Below are 20,110 nucleotides of genomic sequence, written 5' to 3'. Positions count from 1 at the left end.
CAGCTGCACATACCCTGATTCTCCTTACAGAGACCGGAGCAGACAAACACCAAAGTTCTTCAGCTGTCGTCACACACTCTTAGCTCTGCGTGTGTGAGTGTGTGTGAGTGCATGTGTGTGTGTGTGTGTGAGAGAGAGCGTGCGTGTGTGAGTGTGTGTGTGAGAGAGAGCGCGCATGTGTGTGTGTGTGAGAGAGAGAATGCGTGTGTGTATGTGTGTGTGTGAGACAGTGTGTGTGTGTGTGAGAGAGAGAATGCGTGGGGTGGTGAGGTTGTGTGAGTGTGTGTGTGTGCGTAGTGTGTAGTGTGTGTGAGGAGGGTGTGTGTGTGTGAGAGAGATGCGTGTGTACTGTGTGTGTGAGACAGTGTGTGTGATGTGTGTGTGAGAGAGTGTGTGTGTGTGTGTGTGTGAGAGAGAATGCGTGTGTGTATGTGTGTGTGAGACAGTGTGTGTGTGAGAGTGTGTGTGTGAGGGAGTGTGTGTGCGTGAGGTTGTGTGAGTGTATGTGTGTGTGTGCGAGTGTGTGTGTGAGTGCATGCGTGTGTGTGTGAGAGAGAGCGCGTGTGTGTGAGAGAGAGAATGCATGTGTGTGTGTGAGACAGTGTTTGTGTGTGTGTGTGTGTGTGAGAGAGAGTGTGTGTGTGTGTGTGTGTGTGTGTGTGTGTGCGTGAGGTTGTGTGAGTGAATGTATGTGTGTGCATGTGTGTGTGTGCGTGAGGTTGTGTGAGTGTATGTGTGTGTGATGAGATGACTGATCAGGCACAAAGCCCCTTGTTGTTTATATCCAGTAAGATGTAAGGAAACTGCAGGAATTTCTTTAAAAAAAAAAAAAAAAGAATAATAAAATCTAATGTTTCCCACAAGGGCACCAGAGGAGTTTGGCAGAAGACTGAGTTTTATTTTGCCTTTCTTTTGTTCATTTCTTTTTCACTTTGGGGGTGTGGTGTGGGTGGGGGGGGGGGCAGACAGGAAGTTGACCAGTACATGGACCAGAGAACAAGTGTCCCCTCAGCATCTGGAGAGAAGGGAGGGAGAGAGAGAGAGAGAGAAAGAGGAAGAGAAAGAAGAAATCGCTGCTCCCCCATTAGCGCCTGTGGCGCCCCTGGTGGCTGCCCCAGGAATCTTCCATAGTCTTCATAATGGAGACCGCTCTATTTCTCCAGCCCCCACTGAGAAGAGACAGGGAGGGGAAAAAGAGCGAGAAGGGGGGAGAGGGGTGAGCAAGGTCCATTGTCCACAGTCCATTGTATGTAGGGGTGCGGCCCAGAGTCTTATTTTGGGGTGCTGGGCTTTTTGGGGGTCCCGGGGCGCTTGCTCTGCCACAGGTGCCCGGGGATGGTGAAGGCGTCGACGCTCATGGACATGGTCTTAGACGGGATGGCGGTGAACTGCTTGCGGTCGGAGCTGTACTTGTAGATGGACTCCACCAGGGCGGCGCTGATCACGCGCGGCCCGATGCCCGTCAGCCGCATCATCTCCCCCGTCTCCGGGTTCATGGTGTACACCGCCCGGAACTGGCAGCTGGAGTCACGGAACAGGATCAGGAAGTGGTTGGCCGTGCACTTCTCCATCTCCTGAGAGAGAGAGAGAGAGAGGGAGGAGAGTGAGCGAGAGAGAGTAGGTGAGAGGGAGAGAGAGGCAGGGAGCAAGAGAGATGGAGAGAGAGACAAAAAGGAGGTAAGAGAGAGAGGAGAGATGGAGAGAAGGAGAGATGGAGTGAGAGTTTGTATCTAACACAACAGGTTGCACATTTCACTGTGCATATGATTGACTTGACAACACTAAGACCTGGCACAAGCACAGCCAATAAGATCAGCTGACACAGAAGCCTGGCCCAGCCCGGCCAATGAGAGTGGCTGGCGCAGGCAGACTCACCTCCACAATCTTACTCCTCTGCTGTTCGTTGACCTTCCCGGCCAGGCAGCAGCGGGACAGGGCGTTGTGGATGATGAACTTGTTGGATTTAAAGCTTGGCTCCTTGAAGAGTTTTGGCCCTGGAACAGCCAAACACCCAGATCAACCAAAAACCCAGATCACACCTGCACCCCCGAAAACCCACAAGCCCAAAATCAAACCAGAAATGAACACTCGGGCCTGCACAGCAAACGTACATGATGAAGTCAAAATCATAGTCGTAATGTTTTACACAAAGCGCTACAAAGTCCATTAGAACCAACAGAACATGCTATAAAAGAAAAAAGCACACACAGACACAAACACACCGTTAAAATGAATATGGGTCACTAAATAATAAAGACACCTAAAGCATCAAGACTCAGAAGAAATAATCAGAAGAATAAACTCGTTACTGAACAGCAAAGTCTAATCTGAGTTGAGCAGTAGGCCACTTGATGTCCTCTTAAACCATCTGTATGATCCAAACAGGAGCCAGTGACCACTGATAGCTCACTGTGCCCAAAACAGCAAAGCTGAAATCCAGAAGCAAATCCATCACCAGAGCTTCGAGCTTCAGGATTCCCAATAACTTCCCCGGATCATCCGGGAAACAGAAACTATTTTGGTCATCAAAATAAAGACTCAAGCATTGTCCTTTAAGCCTCTTTTTTCAAAGCCTGTTTCCTAAATTACAAATCAATATGTCACCAGAATCGTGTTGCTCTTAAACTATGGCCTGAAAACCGCTGTGGTCACTGGGTCAATGGCCCAATAAAAACAGATCAACTGTCAGAACTTAACTGACAGAGCACTTAGGGGCTCAGATCTGGACATTTTCATTCACAATGCAGGCAGTGAGCGCCGTTGGCAAGGTCAGGGAAGGTATGGCGAACAGGTAAATCAGAAGCGATCTAGAACATTCTCTCAGGAAGCCTGTTATTTCATTTTTGCTACGGGGTCAGACAGTGGATCCGAGCCCACAGTTAGGAAACGTAACGCGTGGGGCCACTCGAAGGCGGCAGGACTTCACGGACACCCTCCCAATCCCCCGAAGCACATTTGCCAGTCTTGAACCGAGAGATCCAGGCCGCTTCACCTGTGTACTCTGGAATGGACGCAGGGGAGGAGGCGGTGGAGGCGTTCTCCCAGTCTTTCTCTCCATTCTGATTGGCCAATCGGCTGGGTGACATCAGCCTCGAGGGTGACTGAGATCGGCTGGGAGGGGAGAGAGACAAGCGTGAGAGACTGGAAAGAGAGATGGGAGGTGTAGGGAGAATGAGAGAAAGAGAGAGAAGGAGAGGTGCTGTGTAGCTGAGGGGAATGTGGTTACCTGGGTGATTGCTTGTTGCTGCTGGTGTCGTTGGCCATGCTGGACAGGTTGAGAGATGAGTGGGAGTAAACTTTACTGAGCTTCGAGCCTGAGAGGGGCAATCACAAAGACAGTCAATCATGGAGAGCCAAACGCAGAGCCAATCACAGAGAGACTAACACACAGAGAGTAAATCACAGAAAGCCAAACACACAGAGAGCCAATCACACACAGCTAATTACAGAGAGACTAACACTGAGAGAGTAAATCACAGAAAGCCAAACACACAGAGAGCCAATCGCACACAGCTAATCACAGAGGGAGCCAATCACAGATAGCCAATCACACGCAGAGTCAATCACAGAGAGAGGGCAGCCAGGGGGCAGTAGAGGGGAAGTAGAAGAGCAGTAGAGGGGCAGGAGAGAGGTAGCAGAGGGGCAGGAGAGGAGCAGTAGAGGGGCAGCAGGGGGCAGTAGAGGGACAGCAAATGGGCAGTAGAAGAGCAGTAAAGGGGCAGTAGAGGGTCAATAGAGGGGTAGCAGAGGGGCAGGACTCCTTACCCATGAAGCCCTTGGCGGGGCTGCGGGACAGGGCCGAGTCGTCGTGGAAGACGGTTTTGGGCCGCTGCTTCCTGACGGTGCGCGCGGCGCTGGGCTTCTGCCGCAGAACCTTGTCCAGCTCCTCCATCAGCTTCAGCTGCTGCCGCCGCTCGTACTCCTGCCGCGTGAACTCGTCCCGCCGCTGCGGCGTGCCCGGGGTCCCCGCCCCGTCCCCCAGCCGCCGAGGCGCGCCCCCCGCCCCGTCCCCCACCCACCGCACCAGCGGCTCCTCTGAGGAGGAGGCGGGCCTGCAGGAGGGGGGGGGTGGTTGGGGGTTGTTAGGGTGTGTACGCTTTGATTAGTGGTGTGGATGGTGTGTGATAGTGTGGTAGGGTGTGTGTGCTACTGGTCTCTTTGCTTAGTGTGTTAGGATGTGTGTGTGTGTGTGTATGTGTGCGTGTGTGTGTGTGTGTGTGTGTGTGTGTGCACAGTACCTGGTCTCTTTCTCTTCTCTGCTCCTGCGTTCTTCATCCTCGCCTCTTCGCGTTTCTCAACGAGCCGCTCTACGCGGGCCATCTCATCCTCCGCCTGTCTCACCACAACACACAATCCACACACACACACACCACACAACACAACACACAACACACACACACACACACACACACACACCACACACACACACACGACACACACACACACACACACACACACACACCACACACCACACCACACACACACACACACACACACCACACACACACACACCACACACACACACAGCACCACACAGCACACACCACGCACACACACACACACACACACACCACACACACACACGCACACACACACACCACACACCACACACACCACACACACACCAACACACACACACACACACACCACCACACACACACGCACACACACACACCACACACCACACACACACACAGCACACACACACACACACACACACACACACGCAATACACACACACACACACGCACACACACACAACACAACACACACACACACACACACACACACACACACACCACGCATACACACACACACACGCAACACACACACACACACCACACGCACACACACCCCACACACAACAACACACACACACACACACACACACACACACACACATACACACGCATCACACACACACACGCATACACACACACACGCACACTGCACGCACGCACGCACGCATACACACACACACAGACACACACAGACACACACACACACACAGAAATCAGAAAACAGGATCATTGACTTGCCCAGGTTGCTGAATCCCTGCCTTGCCAAAGACAAACACACTCTTCAGTTCCACAGCTCCTCCACCTCCACACACGTTATTGAGCTAGGCTGGGATTCATGGGGGTTTCAGTGTGTACTGAGAGAACTTGTGCCCAGCAAAACAAATGCCAACTGTCAGGGCAGGTCCATTAGCCAGGGAACAATATTTCAGTTTCAACTGTTCTCCTGTATGTCTTAACTTACATTGTGTGTTTGTGTGTGCATTTGTGTATACGTGTGTGTGTGTGTGTGAGAACGTAAGTGTGTGTGTGCATGTACATTATGTGTATGTATGTGTGTGTGTGCATGTTTGTGTGTACTCCATGTATGTGCATTTGTGTATACGTGTGTGTGTGTATGTGAGTATGTAAGTGTGTGTGTGTGTATGTACATTGTGTGTATGTATGTGTGTGTGCGCATGTTTGTGTGTGTATTCCATGTATGTGCATTTGTGTACACGTGTGTGTGTGTATGTGAGTATGTAAGTGTGTGTGTGTGCATGTACATTATGTGTATGTATGTGTGTGTGCGCATGTTTGTGTGTGTACTGCATGTATGTGCATTTGTGTATACGTGTGTGTGTGTATGTGAGTATGTAAGTGTGTGTGTGTGTGTGTGTAGTGTGTGTGTGCATGTTTGTGTGTGTACTCCATGTATGTGCATTTGTGTATACGTGTGTGTGTATGTGAGTATTATCAGCATGAAATGCATCCTGTACAGTAATGGTCTCCTCTACGTCCAGGCCATGCTTTAGCTTCTGTTTGCTGGGTGGAGAAATCTGGCCCTGGCCACATAACTGAAGATGTCTGTGAATAATTAATTAATTGGCAGAGAGGTCTGATTGGACGTGCTGTGAGCAAACTCTCTCAAACCGCAGTAAATGAGCCCCTCTTTCATGCGTGCGGACCAAGAGAGCATAAACACGCTGCTCGTCCTGCAGAAGGGAAGTGCTTACGGCCGTCCTTCAAACACCACCCACCTTTCAGTGTCCTTTCATTTTAACTTCTAAGAATTGTTTTTAACCATTACTATGTTTTGGCGATTTTCTGATTTTTATGTATTTGCATGAGGACTTTTGAGTTGATGACATTTTAATGTGTAAGAATGTCAAAAAGCCAATAAAAGAGAAAAGTTTCTGTTTCTTTTCAGTTCATTTAGCAAAAATGTAAAAAAAAAAAAAAAGCAGCTGCACTGCTTTAAACTGACTATTTTAGCAAATAAACTAGAATTACAATTAGAATTAGAAAGTAAAAAATTATAATTATGAAAGTACTAGTCATGTAATATTGAACATTTGGGAATTACTTGCCTTGGACAGCAATGACAATGAAGCACATCTGTTTTTAATTCAAATTTTGAATTCAAATTCAAACTGGTTTTTAACCGATTTCCCTCAAATCTGTAATGCCGATGTCAGCATGTTCTAATGACCGATTCCCACTCCCACCCCCTGGGACTGCAGAAAAAGAAATACAGTATTTGGGAGACAAAAGTGGGGTTGAGCAGTAGGGAGTAGCAGCGGGTGTGGCTGCTGAGGACGGAAGTGGGCGTGGCCCCTCACCCTGAAGAAGAAGCCGAATCCGCCCCGCATCTCGGGGTCCGTTTGGTCGCTCATGGAGTCGGAGAAGTTCTCGGGCCCCTCGTCGTCCCCGTAGCTGGGCCCCTCCCCCTCGCCTGCCGCCCCGCCCCGCAGGGAGGAGAGCGAGATCTCCATCAGGCTGCCGCGCTTCCCGCCGTAGCAGTCGCTCTCGAACGAGCACTCTGAGGGGGCCCCCGAGCTGCTGCCACCCCCGGGGTCCCGCCTGGCCGGGGCCCGTGGCACAGGGGGCCCCCCGGAATCCAGCTCCAGGCAGAAGATGGCGGGGTCCTCGCTGGACCCCGTTTCGGAGGAGCTGTCCTCGGCCGGCCGGGGGAGGGGAAGAGCCCCCCTGGGCTGGGGCTGGCCCTGGGGGCTCTGGGGGCCCCCTATTCTAAAGGAGGAGGAGGTCTGCACCTGGCACTGGCTGGGGGAGACCCGCCGCAGGTGGGGGAGGGTGTCCACAGTGTGGGTCGTGGTGAGCATGCGGGCCAGCGGCGGGAACTTGAGGTCCAGGGGGCGGGCGTGGTGCTTGGGGCTCTTCGGGGGGACGGACTGCGCCCGGCGGGGCTGGGACGTCTGGGGGGATTTGGGGGGCGTGGCGTGCGCTTTGCGGGAGGGGGACGGGGACGAGGAGGCGGAGGCCAGGTCGCGGGTGGACTCGCGGGAGAGGCGCGGCAGAGGGGCGGAGCTGGCCACTGCGGCGGCGCTTTTTTTGGGCGCCACGGGGATGACCCAGGCCTGGGTGGCGGGGGCCGTCTTGCGCCTCATCAGGAGCCTCTGCTGCTGGGACAGCCGCTGCATGTCGCTCTGCAGCGAGTTGAGCGCAGCGTTCAGCCGCGACACCGCCATGCTGTACTCCCCCAGCGGCACCGGCCCCGCCCCTTTCTCTTCGGGCTCCGCCCCCTTCTCGTCCAGGCACACCGGCTTCCCCTCCCCCGCCCGCGTCTCCATGGAGAAGGTCACCTGCTTGTCCAGCCGCGGCGGGGGCTTGCAGTTCCCTGGCTGCTCCACCGGGGGAAGCACTGGATCTCCCTCTGCTTCCTCCTCCGCCTCCCTCTCCATGCGCTGGAGCCGCTCCTCCAGGCTGAGGCCAGCGAGCGCCTCGTCTCCCTCCCCCTCCAGCCCGGCCTCGCCCTGCTGTTCCTTCTTCAGCTGCAGGAGGGCGCTCTTGCCCAGCCGCTGCCGGTGCTTGGCGAAGATGGCCTCGATGCGCTTCTTCTGCGCCTCGATGGCCCTCCGCTTCTCCTCCAGACGCGCCCCCAGCTCCGACATCTCCGTGCTGAGGGCGGGGCTCTTGCTGGGGCTCTCCTCCGACCGCTGGGCCCAGGTGGTCATCTGGGGGCCGCCGTCCCCCCCCGGCGACGCCGCGTCCGCCGGAGCCATCTTCTTCTTTCGCTCGGCGAAGCTGGTCATCCTCACCCCGCCGTTGGTGTCCGCGCCGTTCCCGGCGGGCTGGCCGCGCCCATTGGCAGGCGTGGCCGGGGTGGACCGCACCTTCGGGGGTTCCTCCGAGGCGTCCGAGTCCACGCTGCCGTCCCGCAGGACCGAGTCGTCGTCGCGGGAACCGCTGGAGGTGCGGCGTGGGCGGCAGGATCTCCCCGGCTCCGCCCCCCCGTCCGCGCTTCCCTCCGCCCCCGAAGGCCGGTACAGCATGCCGGAGCGGGAGGGGGCGGAGCTGCTGAGGCGGGCCAGGGCGGGGTCGTCGTGCAGGAAGAAGCCATCCGGTGCGCCCTCGGGCAGGAGGCGGGGCTCCAGCTTGCCCTCGCTGTGGATGATCTGCAGCGCCTCCTCGATGGTGGGCAGGTCCGCACCCTCCCCTATGGCTACGCCCACCCCGTTCTCCGCCCCGCCTCGCGTCTGCGCGCCGCGGGAAGCCCGGAGGAGCAGGGGCCCGTTCTGCGGGCCGGGCCCCTCGGGGGCCTTGCTGAGCAGGTGGCTGAGGTCCTCGGGCGGGGTGTAGGGGGCCCGGGTCATGGCGGGGTGGGCGGGGTTCAGGCTGTCGGAGCTGACGGAGCGGGTGATGGCCCCCACCGGGTTGCCCATCACCACGTCCACGTCACTGTCCAGACCAAAGGGAATACTGAAGGACACGGCCGAGAGAGGACGACTGCGAGAGAGCGTTACAGCAACACATTACTCAGCCTGAACATCTGCATTACCGCCTGAGCATCTGCATTACCGCCTGAGCATCTGCATTACCGCCTGAACACAGCTACCACACAACATTACTGCCTGAGCATCTGCATTACTGCCTGAACACTGCTACCACACCACATTACTGCCTGAGCATCTGCATTACTGCCTGAACACTGCTACCACACCACATTACTGCCTGAGCATCTTCATTACTGCCTGAACACTCACATTACCCCCTGAGCACTCACATTACCGCCTGAACGCAGCTACATCACATCTGGCATGATTATGCTAGTTAAACAATTTTTTAAACTGTGTTGCAAACTTTAAAAAGACAAACTATTTACTTCGAACTAACTGAAGCTGAAATTGTGAAGAAGGATGGAGGGAGGGAGAGGTAGGAAGAAAGACCAAAGAGAGAGGTCCTGTGGTTGTTAGCGTCTGTTTAGTGGCTCACCTGATCTGTTTCCTGCTCCACGCTCTCCCCACGCCCTCTACAGGAGACAGTGAAGTAGACCGAGTCAAAAACCCTACAAACACGGAGTCCCACAGTCAACGGACAACACGCAGGCACGAGAACACGCACACGCACACGCACACGCACACGCACATGACACGCATGCAGACAGATCAACAGAGAATGCACTGAGGACTGGCCATAACATAACACAACGGTCTACAAGCGCAACCACTCCAGAAATCTTTTTGAGGCCTACAGAATGTGTTCAAAACTACAAATCCCATCATTCTGCTCTCTCTCTCTCACCTTTGCCCCCTGGTGATGCTGGTGAGGAAATAGGCAGAAAGGGCTGCTTGAAGATGAAAGCGGGAGAGGCACTGAAAGAGAGAGGAACCCATTTTTTCCCATTGTATTCGTCTGCTTGACAAGGACAACGCAACCCATCCATATAAAAAACTACAATTCAAGCAGAAAAAAAAACTTCCAGTTATTTTCATTCTTGGTCCTGATGGGCCACAATGTCTGCTGGTTTTTGCTTTCACATTTACATCAGCAACCAATTCAGACCCAAGAAGCCAAACGTTATCAATTAAGAGCCGATTAATGTAAGGTGGTTTTACAGATGTGTACTCCCAATCAAACCTTCAAAGAAAAACAGGGAGTATTGTGTTGACAGGGAGTCAGAAGGGTGTGATAAAGAGACAGAGCTCAGTTGCAAAACATCCTACTGGATCAGCATCATGTATACCTTAAGTTGGTGTCATTGATGGCGTGGTACAGTGGGCACTGACTAAGGAACACAACTCAAAACAGGTCAGCATTTAGCTGTAGCACAAAAGTTAACCTGGTATGACAGGCTTACAGAGATTGGACACGCAGGATAAATAATGTTACTGTTTTGCCATGATTGTGTCTTTATTTGATGACTTGGGGGTATCCTTTGATCCTTGGGTATATAAGGGGGAAAGTGGAATGGTCTGAGGATACTCGTCAACTGCTCACCATACACATATAGCCATTCCACTACGCGCATGTATATTACCATTATTGAACACACTGTAGAATAAATTGCATTCACTTTGGGGCGACATAGCTCAGGAGGTAAGAGCGGTTGTCTGGCAGTCAGAGGGTTGCCGGTTTGAGCTCCGCCCTGGGCGTGTCGAAGTGTCCCTGAGCAAGACACCTAACCCCTAACTGCTCTGGTGAATGAGAGGCATCAATTGTAAAGCGCTTTGGATAAAAGCGCTATATAAACGCAGTCCATTCACTTTAACCTGGCATTCCTCTTTGACTCTTACCATTGCACACCTAGCAGTTTTAAGCTCTTAACATGCACATAGAACTCAGGATATCTGCACCCCATAGTCACCTGTCTATACACTAGTACCATTGCAGGATACACAATTGTATCTATGCAGGCCACACACACTAGAGGCATGTCCATGTCTACCAAGTTAGACAGCAATCCGTTTAGAGCCACACTACTGGCAGATCATTTGCAGGCCCCTTCTATGTAAAACTGTTAGCAGAGAGGAAAGGTTAACACATTATTTCGGAATCAGATATCATTATATAACCAATATATCATTAAACTATTTCCATTCCAGGAGTACCGGGTAAGACTGCACACATTCCTTCGCCACTCAGGTACTTCTGCTGTTTGGTAAATCTGAGGGGATTCTTACAGTAACAACAAAAACCAGCAGACCCTGTGGCTCTCCAGGAGATATTAGAACTATTCTATATTGTTCTGTAATGTTTCAACAACAAAAAAAACTAAGAACATAATTTAAATGCATGTATTAAAATGTTAAAAAGCACACAACTTAATTTACACATTTTATGTAGCAATAAAAATTTTATTTCTTATTCATTTAAAAAGTAGTTTCCAGCATTAGTGAGGTAAAATCTTTGTGCTCATATGAAACTGTAAGACACGAAGACACTTCGGCCATGAGTTTGAGATCCCCACTAAAAACAGACAGCTTCCCCTCCTCTTCCTCTCCACTCACCTGTTGCTGTTGCCACTGGTGGGAGTTGCACAGTCGGGCAGAACTGAGATGTCTAAAGGGAGATGCATTACACAGGAGTCTGTTATCTACCCAACGTCAATGTGAACGGAACAGCTTCTCCGAAATCGCACATCTGATGGATTAATGCACACACACATACACACACGCACACGCACACACTACCTGCCAGGTCCAGTGTCTCTCGCGGTCGGACAAATTCAGGCCTGCGCACCTCAAACCACTCCAGCAGCTCCGCCATGAAGCTCAGGATGTTCACCTGCAGAAAGGTGCTGGGTTACAGTAACAGATACACACATGCACACACACATCCACAGACACACACATCCACACACATACATGCATACACACACACACACACATTCATGCACAACACCCACACACACACACGCACACACATACAGAGTGTGTGTGTGGGTGTGGAGACTGAGTAACTGGACTGAGGTACCCTCAGGCCTGGCGGGGTATAGAGTAGGTCCTCCAACAGCAGGGGGCAGCAGATCTTCAGGCAGCTCTCACAGAAATCTCGGATCAGCTGTAGATTGTACAGGCTGTCCGCTACCGACATGGTGTCCTTCAGGCAAACATCTGACAGAGAGAGAACACATACTCACCTGAGAGGCTCAAAGGGGCAACAAAGAGCCACATTAACAAACACGCTACAATTCATACCAAAGCTAACACTAACACGCTACAATCTGTACTGAAGCTAACACAAACACGCTACAATTCATACCGAAGCTAACACAAACACGCTACAATCTGTACTGAAGCTAACACAAACACGCTACAATTCATACCGAAGCTAACACAAACACGCTACAATTCATACCAAAGCTAACACAAACACGCTACAATCTGTACTGAAGCTAACACTAACACGCTACAATTCATACCGAAGCTAACACAAACACGCTACAATTCATACCAAAGCTAACACAAACACACTACAGTCTGTACTGAAGCTAACACAAACACGCTACAATTCATACCGAAGCTAACACAAACACACTACAATCCGTACTGAAGCTAACAAAAACATGCTAAAGCCCGTACTGAAGCAAACATGAACATGCTACAAACCGTACTGAAGCAAAAACAAACAAACAATAAACCATAAAGAAGCAAATTCAAATACACTATAAACCTTACTGAAGCAAATACAAACATGCTATAAACCATACTGTAGCAAACATAAATACACTACAAACTGTACTGAAGTAAACAGAAACTATATAAACTGTACTGAAGCAAATAGAAGCACAAAAAACCACAACCACACTGCATTTAACCACTCTGAGAATGGATAGGGTGAAGGGGCGGGGTCTGTAGGAGAATGGGATGATGGGGCAGGGTCTGTTGTAGAATGGGGTGAAGGGGCAGGGTCTGATAGGAGGTGAAGTCGGAGCCTGAGCTTAGCGTGAGGGTTGGCATGGCGTACCCTCCAGCCGTAGCAGGTCCGGGCAGTAGAAGTGGATCACTGCGGCAACTGCGCAGCCATTGGACAGGTCCTTCACCCCGGTGACCAGTGGGAACGTGGGCGTCTGTTTGGGCAGCAGCTTGTCCTTCCTGTAGCGGATCTGCAGAACGGGGACAGACAGAGTGAGTGTGGGAGGACCCAGGCAAGTCTAGGAGGAAGGGGGGTGTGGTCAGTGAGTGTAGAGGGAGGGGCTTGTGGTGGTTGGGTGGGTGATGTGTGAATCGGAGCAGGACCACTGCATGAATGCGACTGTTAGATTGACAGCCAAAATGGCTCAGAGTGCGGCACCCGTTCCGATTCCATTTTTATGGCTGTGGCTGTAGGTCAAAGGTCATGCCTTGCAAGGTCGTGCAAAGGTCATTCTCTGTGTATGGGAATGGGGGTGGGATTGTATGTGTGTGGTCCAGTGCAGTCAGGAAACTGAAAACAGGAAGCTGTCCAGAGTGTGAAATTAAAGCATGTGCTCTGCAGATACATCAGTGGATCAAAGTGAAACATCACAACCCCCCCCCCCGCCCACCTCAGCCACATTCCCCTCCCCCTCCTGTGACACAAACCTTGATCCCAGCGTCATTTTTCTTTTTTTTTTAAAAACACACTCCACAGCAAATTAAAAACAGGCCACAGGATCACAAGTTGAAAGCCAGCCAATGATGTTAAGACTGCAGGAAGTAGAACAACAAAATGAAAACTGAAACGAAACAAAACGGAATGAAAAGCCACGACGACAAAGCTGCATCCTTTTCTCACGCCCTGCACGCAAAAGCACACAGCACAAGGACAGACCGGCCAGACAGGGACATGGGTTCAAAGGTCAAAGGTCAAATGGGGTGGGGAACAAGGGGGAGGGGGTGCAGTGAGTGAAAATGAACGGCTGAAAGAGAAAAAGAAAGATAATTCAGAACAAAAAGGGGCGGAGTCTGAGACAATGGGCGTGGCCTCCACTGTGACCACGCCATGGATGTGATTGGTGGGCAGGGTGGGGGGTGGGGGCAAACTTTGGAAGGCACCAGCTGTCTGTGGATGAATGAGTGAATGCTTATAAATGAAAAAATGGTTACAGTGAGCTGGGTGCCACTGCCCAGGCCTGCAACAGCGCCCCCCTATGGCACTATGCGGTAGGCCTTTTTAGTCTGAAAACGCTATACACATTCTAGCAGGCCTGAGACAACAAATATACACTTCAAACACCCCAAACCGAAACACGGCATAAAAATCAAACACACTTCAAACACCAACTCTGAAACACCAAAACCCAAAACACCATGTCAACCTTCACAGACACAAATCAAAAGGAACTAACAAATAAAAAAATTTTAATTGAAATCAAAAACACAAGCTCAAATGCACAATGGCAGGGTGTTAACTTGATGCCGGTACACAGAGCTGGGCAAACCTCTTGGCTCGGCCAGTGCATTTGATGGTGGATGCTGGCAAGGTGGGGCGTGGTGCGAGATGGGGTGGAAGGAATTGGAGGTAGTGGGGAGAGGTAGTGGAGGTTTGGGACAGAGAGGGAGGGAGGGCAGACTGGTCGATACATTACCACAGGCGGCTTATTCCCCGACTCCTTCAAACAAAAAGCGATGGCATGCTGAATGTAAATGGCAAAGAAAGGAGAAGCGTAAATGCCATGTCGCCATGGGAACCGCCACAGAGTCACACGGAAAAGGGGGGGGGGGTTGGGGGGGAGGGGCTAAAGGGGGCGGGGGGGCAGGGTCAGTGGGGGTCATGGCATGCGATTTCCCCCGATTGGGCGGGTGGAGAGACGGAGAGGAGCGTGCGTCTTTGGGGGGGGGGTTGGTTTGGAGTGGCAACCCTCCTGGAACACTATTGGTTAATGCAAGCTGCCCCCCCCCCCCCAGCACATTGTACAACCGCCACCCTTCTCCACTGTCTGTTAGATCATTTCATTGGCTGAAGGGGTAAAAGTGGGTGGGGCCTGGAAACAGAAAGCAGTGACTAAACACCTGGTCTTTGTTAGTCACCACCGCTAGAAGCGTACAACAAGTATTTCATATTTCACCGGTAAAAAAAAGACATTGTGAATAAGAACAGCTAAGAAGACTACATCCAAAATATTTCATCACAAAAAACAACATACAAAACGGAATCATCCTACATCTCTGTACCAAGTTATATCACCATCAAAACATGCTACTTCTTTTCTATGACGTGTACATAGAAATATGGAAATACATTATTTTCTGCACAGATAAAATTGTGTTTCTGAAGCGTACGGTGCATCACAAGCCAAAGTTATGATCTAAGAGACTTCAGGAAAGTCAATGATGCATTTCTGGCTGTTAAACACAACCGTCTGAATACAGAAGCAATAGATGCTGGGATACTGGGGGTTCAAGCCAAGATGGAACCACCAGATATTCTTGCTTGGAGTGGTGTCCAATGTCAAGAATACAGAAGGAGACAAACAGACAGAGAGAGAGAGACTGAGAGAGAAAGAGGCAGACAGACAGGGAGAGAGACTAAGAGACAGAGAGACACAGACAGACAGAGAAAGAGATTGATACAGCTAGACTGAGCAGCACCACAGTGAACGATGATGCCTTTTTCACTGGCTGTGAGAACTGACAGCAGAGAGCAGAGACATCCAAACCAACAAACATCCCCTGGACACATCACAAAGGTGAGGCCTGGGAGGAATTGGAAAGGTCAAAGGTCATTCCCAGCATCCATGGCAGTTGAACAGTCAAGAGCATAAAGGCTGATGTACTGCACAGACCATCTGGTGCCAAAGGAGGGAATGACACCAAGCTTTTACAGCAATCTGTGTGTGTGTGTGTGTGTGTGTGTGTGCATCTGACCACTACGTACGCAAGCGAAAAAAATTGCGCTTGAGTCAGTGTTAGTGTGTATCCATGTGAAAGAGAGAGGACGTGAGTATGTGAATCCATTTGAATATATCAAAATGTATGAGTGTGTATGCAGGCCAGAGAGAGAGAGAGAGAGAGAGAGAGAGTGTATGTGTGTGTGCATGAGTGTGAAAGACAGAGACCATGTGTGCATATGTGCATATGTGTGTGTGTGTGTGTGTGTGTGGATTTCCAAAACTCAATATCCAAAGCTGTGCTGTGCTCTGTCGCCCTCTCTGGCCATCAGTGGTATTACACAGAGCTGAGGACGCTGCAGACAGATAGACGGACAGACAGGCAGGCAGGCAGGCAGAAGAGAAGAGGGACTTACAGGAACCAGTTTCCAGTACCAGCGGGTGGGGCACTGTGGAGGGAGGAGCGAGGTATGGAGGAAGGATAGCAGAAAGACAGGATGGAGGCATGGGAGGGGAAGAGAAGAGGAGAGGTGTTAGCAGCTTTAGGAAGGAGCCGCAGCTGGAGGTCAGATTGGACAGGAGGCAGCTGTGTGTGTGCATGTGTGCGTGTGTATGTGTGTATGTGTGTGTGTGTGTATGTGTGAGTGTACGTGTACGTGTGTGTGTGTGTGTGTGTGTACGTGTACGTGTGTGTGTGTGTGTTTGTGTGTGGGTGGCGTGTGTGTTTATGTATGTGTGTGTGTGTATGTGTGAGTGTACGTGTACGTGTGTGTGTGTGGTGTTATTGTAGTCGTGTTGTGTGATGTGTGTATGTGTGATGTGTACGTGTATGTGTGTGTGTGTGTGTGTAGTGTGTGTGTTGTGGTGTGTGTGTGTGTGTGAGTGTGTAGTGTGTGTGTGTGTGTGTGTGTGAGTGTGTGTATGTGTGTGTGTTGTGTGTGTGTGTGTGAGTGTGTGTATGTGTGTGTGTGTATGTGTGTTGTGTGTGTGTATGTGTGTGTGTGTGTGTGTGTGATGTGTTGTGTGTGTGAGTGTGTAGTGTGTGTGTGTGGTGTGTGTGTTGTGTGTGTGTGTGTATGTGTGTGTAGTGTGTATGTGTGTATGGTGTGTGTGTGTGTGTGTGTATGTGTGTGTGTGTGTGTGTGTGTGTATGTGTGTGTGTGTGTGTGTGTGTGTGGTGTGTGTGTGTGAGTGTTGTGTGTGTGTGTGTGTGTGTGTGTGATGTGTGTGTGTGTGTGTGTGTTGTGTGTGTGTGTGTGTGTGTGTGTGAGTGTGTATGGTGTGTGTGTGTGTGTGTGTGTGTGAGTGTGTATGTGTGTGTGTGTGTGTGTGTGTGAGTGTGTATGTGTGTGTGTGTGTGTGTGTGTGTGTGTGAGTGTGTATGTGTGTGGTGTGTGTGTGTGTGAGTGTGTATGTGTGTGTGTGTGTGTGTGTGTGTGTGTGTATGTGTGTGTGTGTGTGTGTGTGTGAGTGTACGTTTATAAGTGTGTAAAAGTGTGCTGTACTTACAGAGGGCTGGACAGGCTGAAGGTCTGTGCTGGGTGGAGATATCTGGGGAGGATCTCCTTCTGTGCTCTCTTTCAGCTTCTGATTCAACTGCAGGACACACACACATAAAGAGGACACACACACATGCAGGTGCGCACACACACACACACGTGTACATAGAGAGTACACACACATGCATTCGCACACACACACACACACACACACACACAGAACCAGCTGGTCAAATGTCTTTGTCAGTACTTCAGAAATAAGAACAGTAGCACAGTGAGAGCTCCCAGGCGCTGGGAGATTGTGGGTCAGGTTCAGACCGAGTTCCACAGCAGGCCGGGTTCGGCGCGAAGCCCGGTTCTGAGACAGGAGACCCACCCTGTTGATCCAGTACAGCACGACGTTCTCCCAGCCGACCCCGCTCGGCATCTTCACCGCGCTGACCGTCTCCATGGCGACCGCCGACATCAGCGCATCCATCACTGCCAGGTGGGCGCTCTGCACCAATCAGAGGAGAGCCCCGGGAAGATCAGCAAGCTCCAGGCCCACATACAAAGCCTCGCCACTGACTACCTCGTAAAACACTAAAGCGTTCATCCAGCAAGATTCTGGCACGGTGTGAAAAGTCACTTTGGTTCAAAACTGTGTTATTCCCAAAATACTCCGTCTAGAGCAGTGGTTCTCAACTCGGGCCAGAAAGGGCCGGTATGGGTTCAGGCTTTTGTTCCAACCAAGCAGTTACACACCTGATTCTACTAATCAAGGTCCTTAGTAAAGACTCCAAAGGTTGATTAGTAGAATCAGGTGTGTAACTGCTTGGTTGCAACAAAAGCCTGCACCCACACCGGCCCTTTCTGGCCCGAGTTGAGAACCACTGGTCTAGAGTATACTCCATCAAGAAGATGAACTTACCACCCCATTTTAAATTCTATCACAAATGGAGCTTTGTGAGTTCCAAGACCATCTTTTAGCCAGAGACTTCCTCCTTTGTTTATGACATGATTTTAAACAAATCTTAAGTGTTACAGACATGACATAAGAATCACGGGCAGGGAAACGCTGACCCTGCAGTCACATGCACCTTTTTCCTGTTTGGTCCCCTCTGTGTTCTCCGGCAAGGTTTTCCAGCTGCGTGTCTGCAGACTTTAATGCCCCCCTCCCTCCCTCTACCGCCCCCCATACCGCCCCCCTCCCCCTCCCTCTATTTGTGACCTTAACAGAGGTGAGGCTGCAGGACTTTACGCAGAATTCAGGGGAAACCAAACGTTCTTGGAACGAAAATAAGTCTTTATATTATTATTATATTTCACTGCAAAACCGACACGTTTGAAACTGATTGTGAAACGCAGTTGCCAAGGGTACCTAAAAATGCAAAGTTCACTGCTGAGGGGGGAAAAGGCTGCTTAACACAACAGAGGATACCCCCCCCTCCTCCAGAAAGAGAAGAACGAATGGCCAGATGTTCAGTAGAATATCTGCAAGCTGACCCGTGATTTTGGGAAAGTGCTGCAGACGGACAAACCCGAAAGCTTTTCTTGTCTTGCACAGTCGCACTCTAGCGCAGCCGATGCGTAATAAATTCGTTCTAATCAACTCCACGTGTCCGTTTGTGAGGGGAACATCCCCAAAACGTGACTTCCCCTCCATACTGAATGCATTTACGAAAACAAACAGCCAATGTGAGCGTGAGTAGTGATTTAAAGCATACATCGAGGTTACTTAAATAGGTCTGACGTCAAGTGTGACCAGCGCATAATATGCAGCCTTGCTGTGGATGATTAAGCAGGGCCCTCTTACATATTGCATGGCCCGATATTAATCAGGAGTCAGGGTCAGGAGTTAATCTCACTGCATGAAGCAGAAAAGAAACACATTTGATGAAATTAGGAAAAAAAAACGCGCTTCCAACGCGTCCTTAGGTTGAGATGATTCTAGGCTGAATCATCTGCTCATCTGCTCTTAATATCAAGAGCGACCCACCCATCTACAGCAGGAAGAGCGCAATTTCACACCCCGCCACTAGGAGTCTCTACTGCTCTGCTGGATGGAGCCAGTGCACAGAACACAACATGTGCACTGGAGGGTGTGTGTCTACGTGAATGTGTTATAGGACTGGGTGTATGTGTGTATGCATGTATGTACCTGGGTGTTTGTGCGCATGCGATCTTGTGAGATGTACGCGTGAGTGTGTGTGAGTGTGTGTGTGCGTGCACGTGTGTGAGTGTGCGTATGTGTGTGTGTGTGTGTGAGTGTGTTTAGCAACTCTATAGGGACACTGACCATTGGCCTCTGGAGAGGTCCTTGCTCTAGGTGAGGTGCAGAGGTCAGTCACACAGTAGTCCTGCCAGGCAGACCCACGGGCACTGACCCTCTCACACTCCGCCCTCTCTTATGTCAATCATTAATGCAGCAGGGCAGCCTGCTCTTAATATACACTCTAAAATCAAGGGCATTGCAGCTCTGACTCCACAGCCCAAACAAGCAAGCAAGCAAGCCACATTATCTCTGCACTAAAGGCCACACACACACACACTCACACACGTGACTTCCAGTTCTGTACATGAGTAGTAACACGGATAACCTGTCTGTCATGCTAAACTGCATATCACTGGAGTGCCATGTCTGACCTTGGGAATGACGTTCAAAGAAAACAAGACATGGGTGTGCAGTGGTTTATGAGTAAAGACTCAGGGAGGCTTTGAACAGAAAAGTGTGATCATCTAAACATCAGCGGAGGTGGAAAAGGTGGGAAACCGCGGTGGAGTGGGTTCAGGTTATGTTCGCTTTCATAACAGGAAGAAGTGAAGCATTAACTATGGTGAAACTGGTGTTAGCACATCGATTTCCACTCATCTCCAAAAACAGCATTCTCCTCAGAGAGAAAGAGAGAAAGAGGGAGAGAGTGAGCAGGAGAGAGAGAAGGAGAGAAAGAGGGAGGAAAGCAAAGGAGAGATGGAGAGAGACAGAAAGAGGAATGTGTTACACAACACAATTGATCGTTGCTTGTTATTAAGTGATACGTGCTAACAAGATCTGCTATATTGGGCTAATAAAGATGTTTTTTAACCATCATAGCTCCTGAACT

General features: G+C 50.7%; 1 protein-coding gene across 1 annotated transcript in view; it reads right to left on the bottom strand.

Annotated features, from left to right (window-relative positions):
- Positions 1-877: 877 nt before the first annotated feature.
- Positions 878-20,110, bottom strand: part of LOC135248580 (calmodulin-regulated spectrin-associated protein 3-like) — a 35,157-nt gene continuing 15,924 nt past the window's right edge. The window contains exons 3-19 of the mRNA XM_064323377.1: positions 17,404-17,523; positions 17,038-17,124; positions 15,945-15,977; positions 14,287-14,334; positions 12,705-12,843; positions 11,712-11,851; positions 11,429-11,522; positions 11,246-11,297; positions 9,540-9,610; positions 9,231-9,303; positions 6,485-8,744; positions 4,304-4,332; positions 3,766-4,052; positions 3,227-3,314; positions 2,993-3,111; positions 1,876-1,994; positions 878-1,574 (exon numbers count right to left, since the gene is read on the bottom strand). Of these exons, the coding sequence (XP_064179447.1) occupies positions 1,272-1,574; positions 1,876-1,994; positions 2,993-3,111; positions 3,227-3,314; positions 3,766-4,052; positions 4,304-4,332; positions 6,485-8,744; positions 9,231-9,303; positions 9,540-9,610; positions 11,246-11,297; positions 11,429-11,522; positions 11,712-11,851; positions 12,705-12,843; positions 14,287-14,334; positions 15,945-15,977; positions 17,038-17,124; positions 17,404-17,523 (4,062 nt within the window). The 3' untranslated portion in view covers positions 878-1,271. The remainder of the gene's footprint in view (positions 1,575-1,875; positions 1,995-2,992; positions 3,112-3,226; positions 3,315-3,765; positions 4,053-4,303; positions 4,333-6,484; positions 8,745-9,230; positions 9,304-9,539; positions 9,611-11,245; positions 11,298-11,428; positions 11,523-11,711; positions 11,852-12,704; positions 12,844-14,286; positions 14,335-15,944; positions 15,978-17,037; positions 17,125-17,403; positions 17,524-20,110) is intronic.

Source organism: Anguilla rostrata, chromosome 2 (assembly GCF_018555375.3).
Source record: "Anguilla rostrata isolate EN2019 chromosome 2, ASM1855537v3, whole genome shotgun sequence".
NCBI classification, from domain to species: Eukaryota; Metazoa; Chordata; class Actinopteri; order Anguilliformes; family Anguillidae; genus Anguilla; species Anguilla rostrata.
Note: the sequence above shows the minus strand (reverse complement) of the source record. Positions and strands in the feature narration are given on the sequence as shown.